The following is a 22,805-nucleotide window of genomic DNA, read 5'->3' as shown; positions in this document are numbered from 1 at the left end:
TCAGATTTGCCCTAGGATGCCTGTAGAGGAAAACACCTAAGACCATCTGCTTTGTTAACCCTTCCATACACACCAAAGTCCAAAGTATGAGTGTGAGGTACTCATACTTAAGCATATGAGAAGTTAGAATTGGGACAGCTTAAATGAATGGTCTCAGCTTTGCACGGCAGCTCAATGAATGGTTTCAGCTTTGCACGGCAGCTCACGCTTGTAATGTTAGTACTGGCAGAGGGAGGTAGTGGTAGGAAGGCAGAATTTAAGGCCAGCTTGAGATGTAGTCAGACCCTGTTTCAAAACACAACCCCAAACAAAACAGAAAAAAAATGGTCTTACCTTACTTTCCCCAACAGATTCAAAAGTAACAAATGAAAAGAGCTGAGGGGAGAAGAAAAGCAACAGTTACCACTGTCTCTAAGTGAACAAGAGCCCAGGCAGACCTACAAGTATATTCTTGGCATCCACATGCTGGCTGCAGAAGTGGTGGAGGAGGGTCACTGGTGTTACAAGTCATAATCCACTTTTCCAGATGTCTATAGGAGCCTCGAGAACCCTAACTCTACCGCTGCACCAATTACAGAGTAAGAGGTGGGGATTACTAGACCGGTCAGTCTATGCCATTGCCTACAGCTCAGCTGAGGACAACGCTGTGCTCCGTGTGAGTCTTTCTGTACCTGCCCCTCTGCTCCTTCCCTCCAGCAGTGTGGGTACTGCCTTGGCCTTACCCAAGTGTAAATGGCAATAGAAGAAGCCCACTGGAGCTTTTCCAAGGCTTAGCGAGCTTCTGTGGTGCGCAGCACGATCTTCATTTCTCTGGCAAGCCCTTTCTTATTTAATAGGCACGGTGGGGCTTCTTGCCTCTGTGCTACTCCTTCATTAATGCTGATGGATTCCTGGCTAGAGCCAGGTATCTCTAAGTGTATATACAATCCTATTTTCCATGGCTAAATGTATGGTCCTTTTAAAAGAAAAATGTAGCCAGGCAGTGATGGTGCATGCCTTTAATCCCAGCACTTGGGAGGCAGAGGCAGGCAGATCTCTAAGTTCGAGGCCAGCCTGATCTACAGAGTGAGTTCCAGGACAGCCAGGCCTACACAGAGAAACCATCTTGAAAAAAACAAAAAAACAAAAAAAAAAAAAAAAGAAAAATGTATTTACTAATTTTATGGACATGAGTGTCTTGCCTGCGTGTATGCCTACATTGCATGCAATCCTGGTGACTGGGGAGACTAAAGGAAGATTGTCAGACTCCTTGGAACTGCTGGCTGTGAGGAACTGTATGGGTCCTGGGAACTGAACTCTGGTCCTTGGCAAGAACAGTAAGTGTTCTTAACCATCTCTCCAGCACCACTACCTTTTAGTATTGAGATAATGCCTAAATTTTATCTCAGCACCCCCTCAAATCTAGACATTTAATTTCCTATCATCAATACTAAGAGCAATTTTAACTGTAATGTTTTACATGAACTTCAGATGTAATGGGAGCTCTTACCATGCACTGAACTACTAAATCAGAAGCCCCCCAAATTATCCATGCTCTCCGACTCAAATTCCACCACCAACCCTATAGCAAGCACACCTCGGAACCTTCTTTAGTTTCCTTTTCTATTTCCTAGCATGGACATGTATTTATTCATTGCAATTCCATATGGGTAAGTACAATGTCTGTTTCTGTGCCTTTCCCCCACAGTGGTAGAGAACAATAAAGTACTAGCGTAGTGTCTGACCCATAGTAAGTACCAAGTAAAGCACCTAACACAAGAAAATGCCTGTCTCTTCATCAGTTTATAACAGATGCTTCCAAATCGTTATTTTAAAATAAAGCTTGTAAAGATGGGCTTATACCTTGGAGAAGACCTGGGGCAAGAACGCAGGCTTGTACGTGACAAACGGAAAGAGTGCGGAGACGTTGGTGAGGACGCAGGACAGGACAAGGGGATCCTTGATCTCAAAGTTCAAAACCAGCTGCAGCAGCTCTATCCCATCATTAACCGGGAGTTCCTGTCACACAGACACAACAGGAAATCAACAGGGCTGCTGCTCAAGAACCACTACTGCATTCTCTTTACATTGTAGGTTATAAAAAATAACATAGTTAGCATACGTGACTGCACAAAGTGCATGTATGTACAAGTAGTATTTGTGTGCTTCTGGGAACTGAGGCAAGGCCTCATACATATTAGGAAAGTGCTCAGTCACTGGCTATGTCTCAGCTCTTTGTCCCTATCTCTACAACTTTGTGTTCTGAGACTGTTTTTTAAGTTTGCCCACACTGGCCCTGAATGCAGTCTAGAGCCCAAGATAATTTTGAACTTGTAGGCCTGCTTTAGGATGATGAGCCTACTGTACTACAAAGCCCAGCTTATACACAGCTTTTAAACCATTAAAATCTAAACTACTTCATTAAAAAGTTCCACAATTGATGCTAACTTGTACCACCACAACATGAATATATAATTTTTTTTAAAAAAGTTTCCATTTTTCTACTACAGATAGATAGAGAGATCCCTTAGCTGGAGAGCACCCCTATTTTAGGACCCAAAAGGCAGAGGTGGTAGGATTACCATAAGTTCAAGGCCAACTGAGCTGAAAAGCAAGACTGTCTCAAGGAAAAAAGTGCATTTTCTTTCCTTTTTTTTAATCTTTTTTCTTTTTAATTTTTATTTATTTATTATATGTTATTGTCTTCAGACACACCAGAAGAGGGCGTCAGATCTCATTATGGATGGCTGTGAGCCACCATGTGGCTGCTGGGATTTGAACTCAGAACCTTCAGAAGAGCAGTCAGTGCTCTTACCCGCTGAGCCATCTCACCAGCCCCTAATCTTTTTTTTTTTAAAAAAGATTTTTTATTATATGTAAGTACACGGCTGCTGTTTTCAGATACACCAGAAGAGTGCGTGAAATCTCATTACAGATGGTTGTAAGCCACCATGTGGTTGCTGGGATGGTTGCTGGGATTTGAACTCAGGACCTTCGGAAGAGCAGTCGGTGCTCTTAACCGCTGAGCCATCTCACCAGCCCAAGGAGTGCATTTTCAATTAGTTCATTTGAGTAAGAGAGTTTGAGGGAATGGCTAAATTTGTGGTGCTAAAAGTTATATATTTCCTTTAAGATTTATTTTAATATCTTTGTGTGTATCTTTTTGTGTTTCTGTATCTCTCTGTGTGCATGTGTCTGTGTCTCTGTGTGCATCTGTGTGTATGTCTCTCTGCATCTGTTTCTGTGTGTAGTTATCGATCTCTGTCTCTCTTTGTCTGTCTCCCTGCCTATCTCTGTGTGGATGTCTGTCTCTCTGTGTCTCTCTGTCTGTGTGTCTGGGTGTGTGTTTCTCTCTGTACATCTGTGTATCACTGTCCGCGTCCGTGTGTTTGTGTGTGTGTATGCACATATGCACATTCTCATGGGTACAAAGGTATGCTCAAAGGCCGGAGGTGTCAGATACCCTGGAGTTGAAGTTACAAGCACGTTTCATCTTATTTGTCTTTTGAGATAGGGCCCTGGTGTGTATTTAGCACACATTGGTCTCAAAACAGTTGTTGTTCTACCTTTTGGGGAGTTACTTAATAAGCTTTGTCTAGAGCTAGATTACACTGCTTTATAATGCGGTGGGCTCTGTGATTTCCTACCAAGCATACTGTTCTTCATCATCACAATGTGGCACACTCCCCAAACAATCTCCTAAAGCATGGTCTTGACATCCTCTGCTTCTCCCAGACTAGAAACAAGTCAAGCTAATGAATGCTACAATGGGGAGGGATGGGCAAGCTTTCAGCCTTTCCAGTCAAACAATCTCTTGGTCAAATTCTTCCACTGAAAGGAAATTAAAAAACAGAAGCTGAGCTGCTTCTATTTACAATGGAGAAAGAAAATGGGCAGTCTACAAAGTGTCGGACTGGGTAAATGTGGCAAGCGGTGGGCTGGAGCCTCTTGCCTACACAGCTCTGGGCACAAACACCAGGAGGCTTCATGAAGAAAGTAACCCTATTACATACATTCTCATCAAATACCCATTTTTCAGGATTAGAAATCTCGCCCAGGGTGGGGGGTTATAGCTTAAGAAGTGGTGCTTGTCTGTCATGTGCAAGGTCCTGGATTCAATTGTCAGCAATACAGTGAGAAGAAAACCCAAACACAACCAGTAGGCACCGACAATGGCCATACAATATGAATACTATGCTTTACCTGCCATAACTGAGAAAGACGCTTTATAAAGAGTACCTCTTAATGAGATACAAGTCTAAGTTCTTGTCATTGGCCTCACTACAGATTGAACCTCAATGTGGCACCTGTGCACTACCAGGGATCTGGTTTTTTGTTTTTTTGAGACAGTGTTTTTCTGTGCAGCCCTGGCTGTCCTGGAACTCACTCTGTAGACCAGGCTGGCCTCAAGCTCAGAAATCCTCCTGCTTCTGCCTCCCAAGTGCTGGGATTAAAGGCGTGTGCCACCACTGCTCGGCAGCTCTCCCGTTTATTACATGCTTGAACTTGAGCATGTGCCTCACTAAGTCTGTCTTCTCTTTTATAAGCTGCACGTCCCTAAGTCTCTCTATCCAACTACAATTTATAAAAGGTCAGACATCACTCAGTGAGCATGGGAAAGCTACTTACGTCTTTTTCTAGTGTTCGGAACATCTGGTTGATCACACTTTCCAAAAAAAAAGTCATGGCTTCCCACTGCACATATGAAGGTGAGAAGATGGAGCAGAAGCCTCCTTCTCCAGTTCCAGCTGCAGAACACGCTTTTGAAACACACATGCAAATACTCATCAGTGTGGTAGGGTAGCAGAAGACACAAAGAGCCACAGCTGGAGTCTCGAAGACCACGTGGTAATATAGAGGTACAGGAGCAGGTGATCTGACAGCCCCAACATAGAAGACTGAGAAGGTTGCTACTCTGCTTCCACCTGTCCACGAACCACCTGAATTCACTTCCATTCAGTCTCTTGAGAATATGCACAGAAGGAACCTGTATGGCCTACAAGGCATTTGAAAAGTAGGAACTGTTCCCCTCCTTAGGTGAAATCTAGGAGATCCCAAAAAATTAAGATATTTGAGATCATAAGGAATTGTTCCAAGCTAGGGCTGCCACTCAGCACCAGCCTCACTGCTTAGCATTTATTGACAAGGTCCTGTGTGGATCCCTGGGGTTTGGGAATGCTAAGGGTGGGCATGGGAGCACCACACTCAATGGCTGAGGGATAAGGCCAGCCTGGGATAGACAGCCTGTTACACACACACACACACACACACACACACACACACACACACACACTCCCCCACCCCCAAGGGAACTCCTAAGCTACAAGATGCTACTTTACATCCAGTTGCCTCACAGCAATTTCCTAGAGGAATGATTGAGGGTCCAAATTCATAAACATTACCAGACACCCCCCACCCCTGGAGAAGCCACAGACAGATGCTTATAGGCTCATTTCCAGCCTCTGTATAGTGCTGCCATTCACAAATTTCGTCGTGTAGCAGTTTGGCAGGCTTTCCTCAGTCAAGTCACTAGACCTTCAAGAGTGGATTTACACTCAGTGTCCTTGAGATGACCATGACTGCGGCATGACTTGTCCTTGTTAAATAACCCCTCCTGCCTGGTTAACCCTGCCCACTAAGCACAACACGCAGGACAGAGTAAGACTGAGAAAAGGGAGACGAACAAGTTTAACTGCCTGAAGCACTTGCATAAAGGTACAAATTTTTGGTTTTATGTAAAATTAGACTGCTCAAAGGCTCTGAGGTGTTTGATATGGCAAGTCCTTGAATCGTTCTGGCTATGCCTAACCAGAATTCCTTCTGAATCTATATGCTGGTACTAGTTTAAAGCAAGTTAGTTCTAAACATGCAGTAATAAAAGAAACAAAGTAGAAACTAACCGTTCACAGGTCCAGTGTCAATAGCAGCTGCGAGCTGATACTTGAGCCAGTCTGCCGCCATCTGGAAGCTCGTCTTAGGATCCAGTCGGCACACACACCTCACCACCTCGCCATGCTGGGCTCGGGAGGCTGGCGACAGAAGGACAGGAATCAATACCTGGACATGAACTCAAGCTATCGTTTGCTCAGCTGCCTAGACCTGGGTTGTAGACTCCCCTGCTAGATCACAGTGGCTCAGTGTAGGCAAAAACCTTAAAAAGTAAACTACCTCTAAAAATGCCTTACCAGCTAGATCTTGCAAGCAGTAAACTAAAGTTGATTTGCTACGTCTATGAAAGTAAAGGGAGCAGCTAGACAAGGATGTGAGGGGTGTGGATGCTGTGGAGAACAGCCTGGTTCCAAACAAGGCACAACATCCCATAGTGGTGGAAAAGAGAAATAAAATTCACGGGCTTAGAATCCACCATGCTGAAGTGTGCTACCTGTATTCTTCTATAGTAAAACCTGGAAATTAAGAGAATTGCTCTCCAGGTCTGAGGACTGCTAATGTGAAGTCTCAGGCGTCATACCACGATTCCAGCACGAGATGCCAATCTGAGAGTGCTAGGAGGAAGTGTCAGCCACTCACAGTTGAAGAAAGCATTGAAGTCCTCATCACTGTCGAAATCAAAGCGGGAGTATTCACAGCTGGGGCTGTCTGTCTTAGAAGGAAAGCCCATCTGGAAAGAGACAGGGATCGAGAGTACGCAACCTTCAATAGCCAAAGCCTGAGAGGAGCTGAGGCCGCATGAGATCCTTTACGACAATAAGGACAGCATCTTGTCTGGCTCCCCACCACCAATGCTCTTCAGAGTGGTAAAAAGAGAACAAAGAAAGACGATATAATTTCTAGACTCCTCAATAACTTCCAAGGTCCATTTAGGGTCCAAGTATGAACATGGCCCAAAAAGGGGGTACTAATTTCATATGGAATAAGATGAGGGACTGGAAATTGCTTATTTCATTATGTACTGAGCAAGAGAGGCTGAATATCATGGCCCACACCTACATTCCCAGAGTTTGAGAAAAGAGGCCAGAGGATCTCTCTCCAAGTTCAAGGTGAACTTTATTTACATAGAGCTTCTAGGCCAGCCTGGGTTACAGTGAGACCCTGTCTAAAAACAAACCAAAACCAAAGCATAAAAACAAAACAAAAACAAAAAAAGAAAAAAAGAAAAAAAAGAAAAAAGAGAAAAAAGAAACAAAAAGGTTTTGTAAAATCATAACAAAATTAGAACACAATATGTGTTAAATAAATTCTTGAGGAAACAAGAGTCCTGTTGTCTGGCTTTATACCTTACACTGAAGGGCTAGGGTGTGCTTGTATTTTTTGTGTGTGCATCTTGCCTAGTATGTACAAAGCCCAGAGGGGAGGAGAGGTGAGGGAAGGGAGGGCAGAAGGACGGGAGAGGAGGAGAAGAGAGGAACGGAAGGGGAGATCAACAAAGGTTCTGGCAGCTCCAGCTCTTCCAGATCTGAGACTTTCACAGACAAGCTTATGAACAGGTCTCTGCAGAGTGAGCCCTCCCTGCTAACACACTCCTTATGTGTGGTCTCACTACACGGGACTTTCAGAAACAATCCTTAGATATTACTGCATCTTAGAATCTACCTGATTCCATCCTCACACATTTCCAAGCACTGCTAACCCTGCTTTTAACTCCTAAGCAGCAATGAGATCATGGGCCCTGCTCTTTCCCTAGCACCTTGCTCCATACTTCATATTTAGGTATTATAATAAGGACAAACAGGTGTGACAATGGTTATTTTGAGCTGCCTTCTTCCTCAAGAGGAGAATTTTCTTAGAGGAGTTTAAGAGATTCAACAGCACCAGTTTTGCATCCTCTCACCAACACTCGGCACACTTAGGATTTCCATTGCTTACCTTGACCAAGTTTGTCATAGAAGCACGAAGATATTTTGGTATTACTGCTAACAGCGACGGATCACGGGACAGAACTTCATGCCTGAAGAGGGCTCCCCATGTCATATGGGTTGAAGAGCGGAGAAACTAAACCAAAACAAAAACCTACAGGTAAGCTTAAAGTTTCAGATATTACTTTAGCAAGACTGTCACCCAGCCCAGCAGTTATCTGCAATAATTTTCCATAGGAGGAAATGGCTACATTTTGAAATAACTTCTGCAGTCCATCAGGAATGGATGACTCCCTGTGACATGCCAATAAGTGAGCTGTAATCCCTAGAGCGTGGTCGGGACACCACTCAACTCTCTAGGTTAGAAAGGGAACTAGAATCAGAAAGTGACAAGAAAAATATTGAATTGAATAGAATTAACATCAAATAAATTCACTAAACTTTTAAATTTAAATATTTTTCTTGTTCCAATCACCTGGGCCACACACCCCATTTCATGGAGCACAACCAGAAAGCCACCTGCTGGGAAAGCTGCTGACCAACACAGTGAAGTGCTGGTGAGACAGACCCAATATTCTCTCTCTTAAAATAGGCTTAACTATTTATTATCTGTGTTTCTGTGTGTCACACCCAGAGGTCAGAGGTCATCAGTCTCAGGAGCCAGTTCTCTCTCCTCTCACCGTGGACCCAGGGATTCAAGCAGACTGCCAGGCTTGGACAGCAGATGCTGTTTCCCCACTAAGCCTTTCCACTAGGTCCCTGGCAATTCTAAATGAGTCCTCCAGTCATTCCTTAGGTTTAGTGAAGTGACATTTAGACATGAGTAGGAAATTCTCCAGGCTGTAATGTGTGACTGGGATTGACCATCCTAATATTAATAAGTTATTTGTATAGAGCTTACCTGACTTGGGTGGGTTGTGAAAGCAAGAAAAGATTCCAGGTACATTCCAAAGTTTACTGGTGTTTGTATGCTAGCATCTAAGGCCTAAAGAAGAAAAAAGACCACATTAACGGTACTGAAGCAGCTGAACACAGGTGGTGGGGGAGGAGAATGAGTGATAATAAACAGGAAACTGAGATAACATTTAAGACCCAAAGTGTTGTTCATCCCCCTAGCCTTGATCCATGCCTATTATCATAACACTAGGAAAGCTGAGGCAGAAGCACGGAGTTTAAGAATAGACTAAGCTAAAAGAGATACTGAGTCAAAAAAATTAAAAGCAAAGGTTATAAGAAAACATTACTTCATCAGACCTGCTCTATTTATATTTTTGTGACTCAATCTATTAAATACCATTTCAACCCAGGTGTGGTCACATACACCTTTAATCCCAGTTCTTGGGAGACAGTGGCAGGTGGATCTCTGAGTTTGAGGCCACTCAGGTTTACATAGTGAGATCCAGGACAGCCAGAACTACATAGTGAGATTCTGTGTCAAGGAAGGAAGGAAGGAAGGAAAGAAGGAAGGCAGGCAGGCAGGCAGGCAGGCAAGCAACAACAACCCACCTATGCACCCATGTTCATCTTTTTTATTGATGATGACTTAATCTACAGAATCCTATGAACAAACCAGCAGAGCCTCACCAGCTCCCATCAGTGCAGTGGCCAAGTGCTAACACGATTGCTAAGTGAACAACTCCCTAAGCAGCCCATGCTCTCCAGAGCACACTTGCTCACCAGCAGTGCACACAGCAGATTTCCCAGTGCACATAACACCTGACACAGCCTCTTCAGGAAGAGGTAGTGTTTTTCTACCAAGCCTCCTCCATCTGCAGTCCTGTTTGAGGAAGAGAACTGGGATTAGGTTGTAGACCCCATCAACAGAAGCACGGAGTCCCACCCCTGTTAAGTTCTACTGCCTGTGCCTCACCAATACAACCTTAGTATTTACTGAAGTCAAAAAACAAGTACCAGCCGGGAGGTGGTGGTGCACGCCTTTAATCCCAGCACTTGGGAGGCAGAGGCAGGTGGATTTCTGAATCCCATGTCAGCCTGGTCTACAGAGTGAGTTCCAGGACAGCCAGGGCTATACAGAGAAACCCTGTCTCAAAAAACAAAAAAACCCAAGTACCAGGTCAACCCAGGTGAGAAAGGCATATCTGTGTGAGTTCAAGGTCAGCTTGGTCTACGTGAGTTCCAGGACAGCCAGGGCTATAAAGAAAAACTGCCTCAAGCAAACAAACAAAAAACTCACCAAGCCAGGCCTGTGGGATCAGCTTTTAACTCCAGCAGATGGGAGCCTAGCTTGATCTACATAGCTAGTTCCAAGTCACCAGGGATACAGAGGAGACTCTATTTCAAATAAACAATGAACCAAAACAGAAGATGACAAACACCTATACTGAAAGATTGATGTGGAACCTGGTTTAGTGCAATACCGTCCCTTGTCATTAAATATCTGATTCTAGACATAAAAGTCCTTACTACTTTGGAAGATCTTGATTTGTATGTTCCTGCAAAAGCCAGCTGACTTGGCTGTAAGTAGCTACACAAAGACACTGGCTAATATCCAGGAGGCCTTGCATAGATTCTTGGGTTTGGGAAACTGGGTATCAATGAAACAATTCCTTATACCAGGGACAAAAAAAAAAGCATTTTACGTCTTTGGCCAACTAGATGGCTTAGCAGGTGGAGGAAGCCACGTGCTACCAAGACTACAGATTTGAGTTCAATTCCTAGGACCCACAGGGTGTTTGGAGAAAACTAGTTCCCACAAGCTGTCCTCTGATCAGACACATACTATGATGTGTCCATATGTATACTTCATGCAAATATAATGATATAATTAAAAAATATAATTAAATGTAATTAAAAATATTTTGACATTCATGGTGGTACACATTTTTAACCCTAGCAGAGGCAGGCATTTCTTGGGATTTGAGGCTATCCTAGTCTATGTATTGAGTTCTAGGCCAGCCAGGGCTATATAGTGAGACCCTGTCTCAAAAACAAAAACAGCCAGGCAGTAGTGGCACAAACCTTTATTTTGACAAAAAAAAAATTGTCTCACTTTCCTAAAATTCAAATTGGTTTAGATCCAAAACTCATCAGTACCCAATAGTTCTTCTAAATAAAAACAAAACGAAAACAAAAACCCCTAAATTTTAATTTTTTTGGTGGTGAAAACTGGCTCGAGAGAAGTAAGATTATACCCACTAACAACCAAGAGTAACAGTTCATGTGAAATGCAGATGAGGCAGGAGAGAATGAGAAGACATGGGACTCAGGAGACTGGAGGGATGCAGAGAACAGTGTGGCTCGAGTGGTGGCTTCCTTGCTCTGTTGGGCATGAAACATAGGCAAGACACGGCGAACCCATTTTGAATCATGCTTATTTTTCTGTCCTGACATTATCACTGTAGATGTTTTTTAAGATAGGGACTCGTGGGGCTAGAGAGATGGTTTAGCAGTTAAGAGCACTGATTACTCTTCCAGAATTCCCGAGTTCAATTCCCAGTAACCACATGGTGGCTCATGGCCATCTATAATACGATCTGATGCCATCTTCTGGTGTGTCTGAAGACAGTGACAGTGTACTCACATACATAAAATAAATCTTTTAAAAAATATATATTCTCGCCGGGCAGTGGTGGTACACACCTTTAATCCCAACACTTGGGAGGCAGAAGCAGGAAGATTTCTGAGTTCAAGGCCAGCCTGGTCTATAGAGTAAGTTCCAGGACAGCCAGGGCTACACAGAGAAACCCTGTCTCGAAAAACAAACAAACCAACCAACCAATATATATATATACATACATATATATTCTCAATAAAAATTAATTAAAGAAATAAAAGCATACTGCACAAATAGGTAAGCTGATCATTGGTAGTGTTCTTTCAGCATGTATGAAGCTCGTCATTCAATCCTTTGCACCAAAATAAACACAAACACCCACATAAATTAATGGCTGGGATAGATAGCACCAACAGTTTCTGTCCTGGTATGGGGACCTGAATGTGACTATTGAATGCCTCTGTAAGAGCTGGATGTGTATCTGTAACCCTAATTCAGGGGGTGAAAACAGGTAGATTCTAGAACTTATTGGCCAGCTAGTCTAGCCAATCAGTGAGTTCCAGGTTCAATAAGATGATAGCTCAAATAAACAAGGTGCATAGCAATAAAGGACCTACACACACACACACACACACACACACAAAATGGAAAACAAACAAACAAAAGAAATCAAAGCAAAATCCAAATCCCATCCAAAGCCCACAACATCCTGAAAGGCAGACTCACTGTGCAGCCGAGAGAATGTAATGCATGGCAATGTCTCCAAACAAGATCATCAAGCGCTTCCGATCCTCCAACTTGCCCTGGACCCAACGTGAGGAAAATATGTCATCCAAGAAAACAAAACAGAAAACCCTCAGAGTACTAATATCTTCTATACCTCTAATTGACATTATAGTGAGCTTTAAAATTTAATACTACTTTAAGTATAAAATGGCAACAATCATGGCTATTTTAAGTGCCAGTGTGTTAAACATAATAAATTTCTATATATTATGCAAACTTTTGTCTAACGGGGTTGGAAGCAGGGAGTAAGTTGTGCTTAGTCACAAATTTTAAATGGAATGAAACACACAGCTGAAATGGGAACACCAAGGACAGAACAGGTGTAATATATAGTGGTTTGAAGGAGAATGCACTCCATTTGCTCAGGGATCTGAACAAGTGGTCCCCAGTTGGTTGCCCATCTTGGGGAAGGTGTGGAAGCTTTAGGAGGTGCATTTTTTTTTTTTTTTTTTTTTTTGGTTTTTCGAGACAGGGTTTCTCTGTGTAGCCCTGGCTGTCCTGGAACTCACTCTGTAGACCAGGCTGGCCTCCAACTCAGAAATCCACCTGCCTCTGCCTCCCAAGTGCTGGGATTAAAGGCATGAGCCACCACTGCCCAGCAAGGTGCAGTTTTGATGTACAAAGTATCAAGTATGGGGGTAAGGGGGCTTTCCAAAATATACAGCCTCTCATAGCTTCCACTTCTCTCAGCTTCCTGTTCCTGTCAGCATGTCTGCCACCATGGTAGGCTCTCATGCAAAGTGCTTACTCACTTTTCTGCTGACTGCAATGAGCAGACACTCAGCGGCTCCCAACTGCAGCTCCTGCTCATTGAGAAGCAGGCACAGAGTTTCCACAAGTTTACAGTTCTCAGCAGTAATGTGATTTAAAGACACCCAGTCAATGTATCCTGCTAGAGTATTCAGTGCCGCGATGCTCACTCGACAGTTGGCTTGAGCCTGTGTGAAATCACTGTTAATTATCAGGTACTAACAACTAAGGTTTCAATTAAACTTCTATTTTCAAATTCTAAAATCAAGGTAATTTGTCAGAAAAACCATTTTTCTGTAGTAACTACTGACGGGAGCTAAAACTTTCTTTTCCTGAGATGCAACCATCTCTTAGCACACTGAGCCCTGGTGAGTAAGAACATGCTAGCAAGGACAGCCACGCATCTTCTTTCAAGAATTCCTATCTATCGTCCTCCCCTCTCCCAGAAGTGAGGAACCAGAAAAAGCCACCCAAGGAGGCTGTGAGCTCCATCTATCCATACCTGAGCACTTGAGAAGTCCCCTCAGTTCCACACGGTGCGCTTACCTCTGCCTCCTGAGAAGCGTCCGTCTTCTGAAAGAAAAGAATAAAGCCCCAAGGCTGCACTCATAGACCAGGCAGTGACTCCCTGCCCTCTCATAGACCAGGCAGAGACTCCCTGCCCTCTTATAGAGGACCTGGTTTGACTTCACACAAGATCTTTGCTAAATAGCTCCACTGTGCCTAGAACTCACTACGTACCCCAGGCTAGCCTCAACCTGTTAGGATCTCCTGCCTCAGCCTCTCAAGCATGAACAACTTTAACATTGGCAAACAAGAGACTGACTGAAGACCAGGTTCAAGAACCAAAACTCATAAATAAAATTTGTTGCCATCTATGTATGTTTACAGTAAACCATGTATTCCAAATTAGTAAATGCTCAAACAACAAAATAATGGTTACTTTATATAAATATGTAAAAATAAGCTGATTTTTATCCAAAGTATCATCAGGTCCCAGGCCAGCAAGGTGGCATACTGAGACTGTTTCAAATACCTAAAATTCGTGAAAACAAAGGAGAAATAACATAAGGGGCATGCATGACTTTCTGCAGTACCTGAAAGCAATTATTATTACTCATAAAGGATCTAAGCAATAACAGCTAGGCCCACCATCCACCTTCCATTCAAACCATCTTCCACAATCCCTGAGCAGTGCAGGCCAATAGATAGGACCTAGTGAGCAAGCCTATTCACTTATTGATCTGTGTTCACAATTTAATACTCTCCCTAATACAGACTGTGAAGGGACATTAAGAAACAACTATGAGTAGCCCAGAAATTCAAAATACCAGCTCCAGGTAGATGGTGCATGTCTATTAATCTCAGCATTTTGCAAGGTGGAGGCAGTAGGATGAAGAGTTTGAAGTTAACCCTGGGCTACATGAGATCGTATAGCACTCAACTGAAATGAAATCAGCACACCAAAGGTAGCCTCTTGGTGTGTCCTCATGTTACACAGAAGTGCAGCTTGGTTAACAGACTGAGAAATGGGACACAAGTTGAAGGGACCCTCATGGGTTTATTTCTGACGTACGTTCAAGCCATCAGAAAACTGAGCTGCTCTGGCACACACTCCACTGAGTGCAACTAACATGCTGAAACCCGTGGCAACAGTAATGCCGGCTGCTCATGAGGAGAGATCATCGGAAGCAGAGCAAATACAAACTGTTTTAAGGAAAAGTGAAAAAGCACCCCTAGAGAATGAGGGCTACAAGGGAATGATACCCAGAAAAAGAATTTCTTCTTCTTGTTTTTTGAGATATGGTCTCTATGTAGCTCTAGTTGGCCACAAACTCACTCTGTAGACTAGGCTGGCCTCAAACTCACAGCGATCTGCCTGTTTCGGCCTCCCGAGTGCTCGGATTAAGGGCACACACAACCATACTCAGCGGAAACGATGGTTTTCTAAAGTCCACTAACTTATTGATGTGTGTGCGTGTGTGTGTGTGTGTGTGTGTGTGCGCGCGCGCGCATGCACAGAACTAATGTGGACATCAATGGATAACCGAGAAAGTTCAGCTGTCCCATCTCCCAAGGGGTCTCAAGGTCAGCCTCAGGTTGTCAGTGTGTCAGCCTTAACATTGAGTTACTCTGCCGGCCTAGAAAAGAATTCTCATATACTGTTGTTAACTTTAATATACAGAGTGCAGCTCACCCGGTGTTAACTGTTCTATGTTTGAAACTACTTTTGAGGCAGTGTAGGTCTCACTCATGGGCCTTGAACTCTATCTAGCAGAAGAGAACTTTATATGCTGATTTTTTTTTCTTTTTTCTTTTGCCATGACCACCTAAATGCCAGGACAACAGTGTGAACCACCATATCAGCCATTTAAAAATGTTAAGTGTAGCTGGGCACGGTGGCTCATTCACTTAATCCCAGAACTCGGAAGGCAGAGATGAATGGATCTCTGTGAGTTCAAGGCCAGCCTGGTCTACACAGTGAGTTTCAAGCCAGACAGAGCTACACAGAGAAACCCTGTCTCAAAAACCCAACTCACCATCACCACCACAGGGGTGAGGGGTAGGGGGAAACAAGGAGATGGTTCCCAGAGTAAACTTCCTGCCATACAAGCATAAGGCCCTGAGTTAGGCCCTCCAGCACACACATACATCTCAGTGTGGGAGTGTCTGTAATCCCAATACTGAACGACAGACACAGGTAGATCCCCAGGGCTTACTAGATAGCTAGGCTATTGAAACAGTCTGAAATGCAGTATGGAGAGAACAATACATGATGCTGATCTCTGGCCTCTACACTGCTCAAACATCCATGCATATATATCTGCACACATTTGTATATATCATCTATGTAAGCATTTAACACATGCATCATACAAAAAAAGAAGTGGTTTGTTTAGATTTTCAAGACAGGGTTTCTCTGGCTGTCCTGGAACTCACTCTGTAGACCCCGCTGGCCTTGAACTCAGAAATCCACCTGCCTCTGCCTCCCAAGTGCTGGGATTAAAGGCGTGCGCCACCACCGCCCAGCTTCAAAAAAAGAAGTTTTAAGTTTGTCCCCAGCTACATATTAAATTTGAGGCTAGTCTAGGATTCATTAGACTGTCTTAAAACAATAATCAGTATTTGTACTTAGAAGGTTGAAAGAAAATAATCCTACTTTTTCTTAGGAAATGTAAGCCCTAGGAGAATATGAGTAATTTTACACTGGGAGGACTCGTTGGTATCTTCTACAAGACGGGTTAGTTTCTTTGAAGAAACAGAAGCAGATCTGACGTATTAACTTAGGACTCAAGATAACTTCTCCTGAAACAAGTATACTTTTAGAGTCTAATAACAGTAGACTAGTGATGTTTCTCAACACATACACTTTTTCCTCAGAGACAAGGTCTCCCTGTGATGGTCTGTATATGCTCTGCCCAGGGAGTGGCACTATTAGAAGGTGTGGCCCTGCTGGAGAAGGTGTGTCACTGTGGGTGTGGGCTGTAAGACCTCACCCTATCTGCCTGGAAGTCAGTCTTTCACTAGCAGCCTTCAGAAGAAGATGTAGAACTCTCAGCTCCTCTTGCACCATGCCTGCCTGGATGGTGCCATGTTTCTGCCTTAATGATGAACTGAACCTCTGAACCTGTAAGCCAGCTCAATTAAATGTTGTCTTTTATAACACTTGTCTTGGTCATGATGTCTGTTCACAGCAATAAAACCCTAACTAAGACATTCACAAAGCCTAGGTTAACTTTAAACTTAAAATCTAGCTGCCTTGGATGTAGCATCCTGTCCAAATTGGGATGGATCAGTAGGTAAAGGCCCTGCTGCTAAGCCTGACTCCCTGAATTTGATGGCCAGAGCCTACACAGTGGGAGGAGAGAACTAATTCCAATAGTTGCTCTATGACAGTCATGTGTGTGCCATAGCACTAGTGCCCTACCTCATGAAACAGTTTCTGAAAACAAAATGGAGGAACATTAAAAGATTCATTATCAGGACTGGAGAGACAGCTCAGTAGTTCAGAACACTGGCTGCTCTTCCTGAAATCCTGGTTCAATTGCCAGCAACCACAAGGCACTTCATACTTGTTTGTAAATCCAGTTCCGAGGCTTCTGACAGCCTTACATAGACACCAATGAAACATAAAATAAAAATAAGTTACATATTAAAGGAATACTATGGTTGGCTGGTTCCCCTTTTTTGTGTTCCAGGGAATTAAATTTGATTCTCCTGCTTTAGGCCTCCCTAATAACTAATCGACGGCCGTGTGCTGCCATAACCTGCCTCACTTGAAGCTTGGAGGAAACTCAGGCTTCTTGCATTTTAGGCAAGCACTCTACCAACTGAGCTACATCTGAGTATCTTGAGATGGTCTCATTCAGACTGGCCTTGCACTCTAGATTCTCCTGCCTCAGCCTCCTTGCCGAAATGTATTACAACAAGCACATGCTGGCTTTTAATGCAAATATCTACTTTCCTTTTGTTTTGTTTTGTTTTTGTAAAAAATAGTAATTCTAAACATGTGGGTATTTTGCCTGCATGTGTGTGTCTGAATACCACAAGCTGTCTGGTTCCTTCAGAAGCCAGAAGGCGGCATCAGATCCCCTGGGACTGAAGTTACAGGTGGCTATGGGCCACCATGTAGGTAGGTACTGGGCCTTAAACACAGGTCCCCTGAAAAAGCAGTCAATGCTCTTAACCAATGAGCCATCTCTCTGGCCCCATTTTTACTGCTTTCTTTTGAAAAAATATTAGAAAAAATTCTGAAAAAAGATGAGTGTGAATTCTACTTCAACTATTTATTAGAGACAGGATTTCTAGTCTCTGAAGCTTTAGAGAATAAGCACTCTAATTTTAGGATTGCTTTGAGGATCAAACAAAATATATATAGGCAAGACATACATAGCGTATTTAGTTACTAACTAATCCTAGTTGTTTATGGGACCTTTTGACTATCGTTTATATTAGTATCTAGACCTTCTTTTAAAATAGAGGGAAAAAAGAAAGAAAGCATTTTACTTCTACTTTTTATACTTTTTTGGATAATTGAGGAATGTGTTCTGATTTATAGGATAATTAGCAACACCTTTTAAGATTAACCTTCTCCCCAAAACCTCCGAGTACTGAGATTAAAGGTGTGCACCACTATACCACACTAAATTTTTCCTTTTAAAATGTTTTTATTGCCGGGCGGTGGTGGTGCATTCCAAAAATCCCAGCCCTTGGAAGGCAGAGACAGGCAGATTTCTGAGTTCGAGGCCAGCCTGGTCTACAAAGTGAGTTCCAGGACAGCTAGGGCTACACAGAGAAACCCTGTCTCGAAAAACCAAAATAATGATGATGATGATGATGATGATGATAATAATAATAATAATAATTTTTTCATTCATGTCAAAGTGTCTGCGCCATCTGTTTACTGCCAGTGGAGGCCAAAGAGGAGATCAGGTCCCTGGAAATGGAGTTCTAGTTAGGAACAGCCAAGTGATGCTGCGAAGTACACACAGGTTCTCAGCACTCTACTGAAGAGCCATCTCAAGCTCTAGGATTAACTTTCAAATGCCTTCTGAAAAATGGCTTCTAAAATATGATAGAGATGGGAAAGGCAACACTGTTGACGCTTTCTGCAGAAGGAAAATCCCTCTAAGAACAGAACACCACACTAGAGATGACTAATACACATTGTAACGAACCCATTGCAAAAGGAATGGGACCAAGAGAATATCGATTTATCAGGACGTTACCTTGACCTCTCAAAAGTCTACACGGTTCCTCTTGTTGTTGTTAATTAATGTGTATGGGGATTTTGCCGGCATGTATATTTGTGCACCAAGCATGTGTATCGTTCTTGAGGAGGCTAGAAGAGGGTACCAGAGCCAGAGGCTCTGGGACTAGATTTGCAGACGGCTGTGAGATGGCATGTGGGTGCTAGGAATCAAACTCAGGTGTTTGCTAAGAGCAAGCTGTGCTCTTAGCTACTGAGCCACCTCCACCTAGAGTTTTAATAACATGTATTAACTTGTGGTTTTATGCTTCTGTTAGTTTTTGAAAATGAAGTCTCACTGTGTACCCCTAGCTAATTTGAACCTCACTAGTATACCAGGATAGCCTGGAACTCAGGAGATGAGCCTGCCTCTGCCTCCCTATGCTGGGAATAACGGAGCATTCCATCACACCTGGCTTTTATACTGCTTTAAAAGAATGTTCTTATTTTAGGAATTTACATGGAAACTCACTGAGCTGAGGATCTGAGAAAACAGGTTTAGTTTTTCTCCTGTCATTTCCTGTAAATTTTGCTTTTAAGATGGCCTTTTCTTCTGCTGAACTGTGAACCCTGATTTCTCCCTGGAAAGGCATTTTCATAAAAGCAAAACAATAAAGAAACAACTTCCCTCAAACAAAACACATTCAAATAGACAGGACATTTGCTGTAGCCAGTGGTCTGTAATTCCAGCTACTCAGGAGGCTGCGGCAAGAATGATCACAGGTCCATGCCTGCTTGGACACTGAGTAGGGTCAACTTAAGAGACCAACCTTCACTCACTGTGCTGAAGGGCCAGCTTCACTACAGGCCTCACTGATCATCTAAGAAGCTGTGGGGCAGGAGGATGGGACCTTGTAGGGCAGGAATTCATACCATTTGCTGGTACTTGTTTACATTTTCCTGAAGCGTATTGAGTAGAAAATTCAAGATTCTCTCCATGTTCTGGGTTAATGTTTGCTGAATATCCCTTCTTCTTTGAGTGGGGAGTGTCTGAAAGGTTACCACATCCTCGGCCAGTCGCAAAAGGATGAACATCACTAATTCCCTCTGCGTTTCCTAGGCCAATAGAAAGAGGCTAGTTAAACAAAAGCATCTGATCATGTACACATGCTACTGATAAAACCACAACACGACTATAAAGCAAACCTTCCGTCAGCGCTAACATAAGCACATGCAGCCAGCACGTATGTGCTCCGTACCCCTTGCCTGAAGAGAGTATCCAACTCCATGAGCATGTCAGGCCAGTGCTGCGGCCACTCTCGTTTGATCATCTCTACCACAATCCTAGACAGAACATCTTTAATGTGGTTCTCCTCCTCCAAGATATTCAGTGTTCCCTGAAAAAGAAGGAGATGAGGAAGACTGTAGGGCTGGATTTCTAGGCATGAAAACTGCTATAAAGACATAGAGTGCTTGGACTTGGATGTAGCCCAGTTGGCAGCAGATTTGCTGGTTCCCATGGTCTGAGCCCCAAATAGGACACAAACTGAGTGTGGTGGGACACACCTGTAATCCCACACAGACGAAGTGGAGATAGGGCATCAGAAGATCAAGTCCTCCTCTGAGCCAGTGAGATGGTTCAACAGGTTCAAAGTGCCTGCTGTGTAAGCCTGGTACCCTGAGCTCAACTCCTGGAATCCAAGTGGAAGGAGAGGCAGACCTCTGAAAGGTGCCTCTAACCTCCAGGAACGCCCTGTGTCATATGTCTGTACATAGCAAGTTTGAGGCCAGCCTGAGCTCCATGAAACCCTGCCTCAAAAAAAGGGGTCAGGGGTGTGTGTGTGTGTGTGTGTGTGTGCAGGAGATGGCTCAGTGAATAAAGGCACTGGGGGCCAAGGCAGACGACCTCAGTTCCATCGCCAGGACCCAAATGGTTAAGGAGAGAATTGACTCCCTCAAGATGTCCTCAGATCTTACAATACTTGCCAAGCACTCACCACACCCAACCCTCTCCATAAACAGAAACACAACGCTGATCACCAGGTCTCCTTTGAACCTAAACCTGTTCTCCTCGTCTGTGTCAGCTGGCCTGCATTCTCACTGGTCACTGTTCCCACAGCTAACAGCTGTCACAGAGCCAGGAAAACACTGCTGCTCTTATTCACGAACTGAAGAGACTTTCATATTGCCTCACAGTTCTGAAGGCCAAGGTGGAATACAGAAAAAAGGAACACACTGGGACACCGGGACACTAGGAGGGCCCCGAGAAGGAATACAGAAAAAAGGAACACACTGGGACACTGGGACACTAGGAGGGCCCCGAGAAGGAATACAGAAAAAAGGAACACACTGGGACACTGGACACTCTAACAATAAAAGAGAAAAATACACTATCACCGTCTTCCAAGAACTCAAGCATTAAAACTGATGAGTAATCAATTAATCTCCTCTTACTACTCAATTACAAGTCTTAACTAGCTAAACTAATCCATAAGTTGGCAAAGCATGTCTTTCCCAGATTGTTAGTGCCTGTCTGTAATCCTCGCACCCAGCACTGTCAGAAGTTCAAGTTTATTTTCAGCTACACAGCAAGATGAAGCTACACTGTCCTTCATTTGACCTTATCTCAAAAAGCAGCCTCACTAAATATTCAGGAATCTCCTTTCATGCCCTTTGTTATGAAAGAAAAGACAAGACAGGCATGGTGGCTGACACCAGTGATCCCAGCATGCAGGAGGATGAGGCAGGAGGTCTGCTTTCAAGTGGAGGACAGATGGGGCAACAGAATGAAGTCCCATTTCAAAAAAAAGGAAAGACTGGCCTGGACATGGTGGAGCATACCCTGAATCTCTAAAGGATGATAGTTTGAGACCATCCAGACTACATAGTGAGTCAGTTGAGGTTTGGTCTGTTGCTATTTATTGTGATGCTAAATACTGGCCGACAAGGTCTGGTTGCCCCCAGGATTGAGGAAATCATCCTGTACACCAAGTGGTGCTATCTAACCTTGCTCCTTAATTTAAAACCATTGGTTGAATAAAGATGCCTACAGCCTATAGCTGGGCAGGCCAGGTAGGCAGTTTCAGTTCCCGGACTTGGGGTCTGAGGCAGAGAACATGAAGGAAGAGGGAAGAAGGTGGAGAGAGGAGAAGGTGCCATGGGGCAGATAAGTCATGAAAACATGGCCAACTGGAGTAAGAGCTGCACAGATGGAACATTGTAAGATGTAACTCAGGGTCACTGATAGGGAAGTAGACACTAATAGCTTAGAGGGTAGATATCTGCCCAGCTCTAGTGCATTAAAGGTTTATCATAAGTATACAGGTTTTGTGTCTTTTATCTGGGAATTAAATAGTCAAAAGTAGGGTGGAATCCCCCAATTAATATTATTACTACAACATGAGACTGTCTAAAGAACTAAAAATGCTGAAAATTTATAGCACATTTGAAGTCTTATTAAAGGTTAAAACAAATACGTTCTATATGATTTCACCATGTGTATACAGAAGTTCAGCTTAGATAAAAGGAAAAAAGATACATAGTGAATGGTGTTACAATCATCTACTGTACATCTAAGAATCTTATTTATTTTTAGGCAGGGTCTCTCTATGTAGTCTTTATGGTCTTGGCACTCACTTGTGTAGACCAGTCTGGCCTCAAACTCATCAGGATCTGCCCACATCTGCCTCCCAGGTGCTGGGATAAAAGGTGTATCTGGTGACACCACATCTGGCTGTATCTAAGCATCTTCTTCATTCATTTGCTGAGCATCTTTAATGTCACCTGGTCTGACCTATGTGGGAGTCATGACTTTTCACAAAGTTGTTTAGGAACACAGATCTCCCAAGAACCCTTTGCTCACATTTGCAATCAGCTCCATGACGCTGTTCTTCAGATAGACCTTCTCCAATCGAGACATGCTGTTCCATCGAAACCTGACCACCAAAACAGAAAAGCAACAACACCATGTCAGAAGGCTTCTCCTCACAAGGGAACATCTCTGTTTCCTGCTTTACATTATGTACGAGGTTTCATTAAGAAATTATACTTTGGCCAGGTGTGGCGGCACTCACCTTTTATCCTAGCACTCTGGAGGCAGAGACAGGCAGCTCTCTTGAGTTCAAGGCCAGGCGGGCTACAAGGCGAATTCTAGGACAGCCAAGGCTGTCTTAAAAAAACCAAACTAAAGCCAGGCAGTGGCGGCACACGCCTTTAATCCCAGCACTTGGGAGGCAGAGGCAGCCGGATTTCTGAGTTCGAGGCCAGCCTGGTC

At 43.5% G+C, this 22,805-nt stretch overlaps 1 protein-coding gene across 1 annotated transcript in view; it reads right to left on the bottom strand.

Moving 5' to 3' along the window:
* Positions 1–22,805, bottom strand: part of Xpo5 (exportin 5) — a 45,070-nt gene that overhangs the window by 19,274 nt on the left and 2,991 nt on the right. Inside the window, exons 3-16 of the mRNA XM_031348374.1 lie at positions 22,395–22,467; positions 19,792–19,929; positions 19,466–19,648; positions 13,390–13,416; positions 12,846–13,031; positions 12,034–12,110; positions 9,471–9,570; positions 8,695–8,778; positions 7,804–7,929; positions 6,508–6,598; positions 5,880–6,008; positions 4,609–4,739; positions 1,843–1,998; positions 334–375 (exon numbers count right to left, since the gene is read on the bottom strand). Of these exons, the coding sequence (XP_031204234.1) occupies positions 334–375; positions 1,843–1,998; positions 4,609–4,739; positions 5,880–6,008; positions 6,508–6,598; positions 7,804–7,929; positions 8,695–8,778; positions 9,471–9,570; positions 12,034–12,110; positions 12,846–13,031; positions 13,390–13,416; positions 19,466–19,648; positions 19,792–19,929; positions 22,395–22,467 (1,543 nt within the window). The remainder of the gene's footprint in view (positions 1–333; positions 376–1,842; positions 1,999–4,608; positions 4,740–5,879; positions 6,009–6,507; positions 6,599–7,803; positions 7,930–8,694; positions 8,779–9,470; positions 9,571–12,033; positions 12,111–12,845; positions 13,032–13,389; positions 13,417–19,465; positions 19,649–19,791; positions 19,930–22,394; positions 22,468–22,805) is intronic.

This window comes from Mastomys coucha, unplaced genomic scaffold (genome assembly GCF_008632895.1).
Source record: "Mastomys coucha isolate ucsf_1 unplaced genomic scaffold, UCSF_Mcou_1 pScaffold3, whole genome shotgun sequence".
Lineage (NCBI taxonomy): Eukaryota > Metazoa > Chordata > Mammalia > Rodentia > Muridae > Mastomys > Mastomys coucha.
Note: the sequence above shows the minus strand (reverse complement) of the source record. Positions and strands in the feature narration are given on the sequence as shown.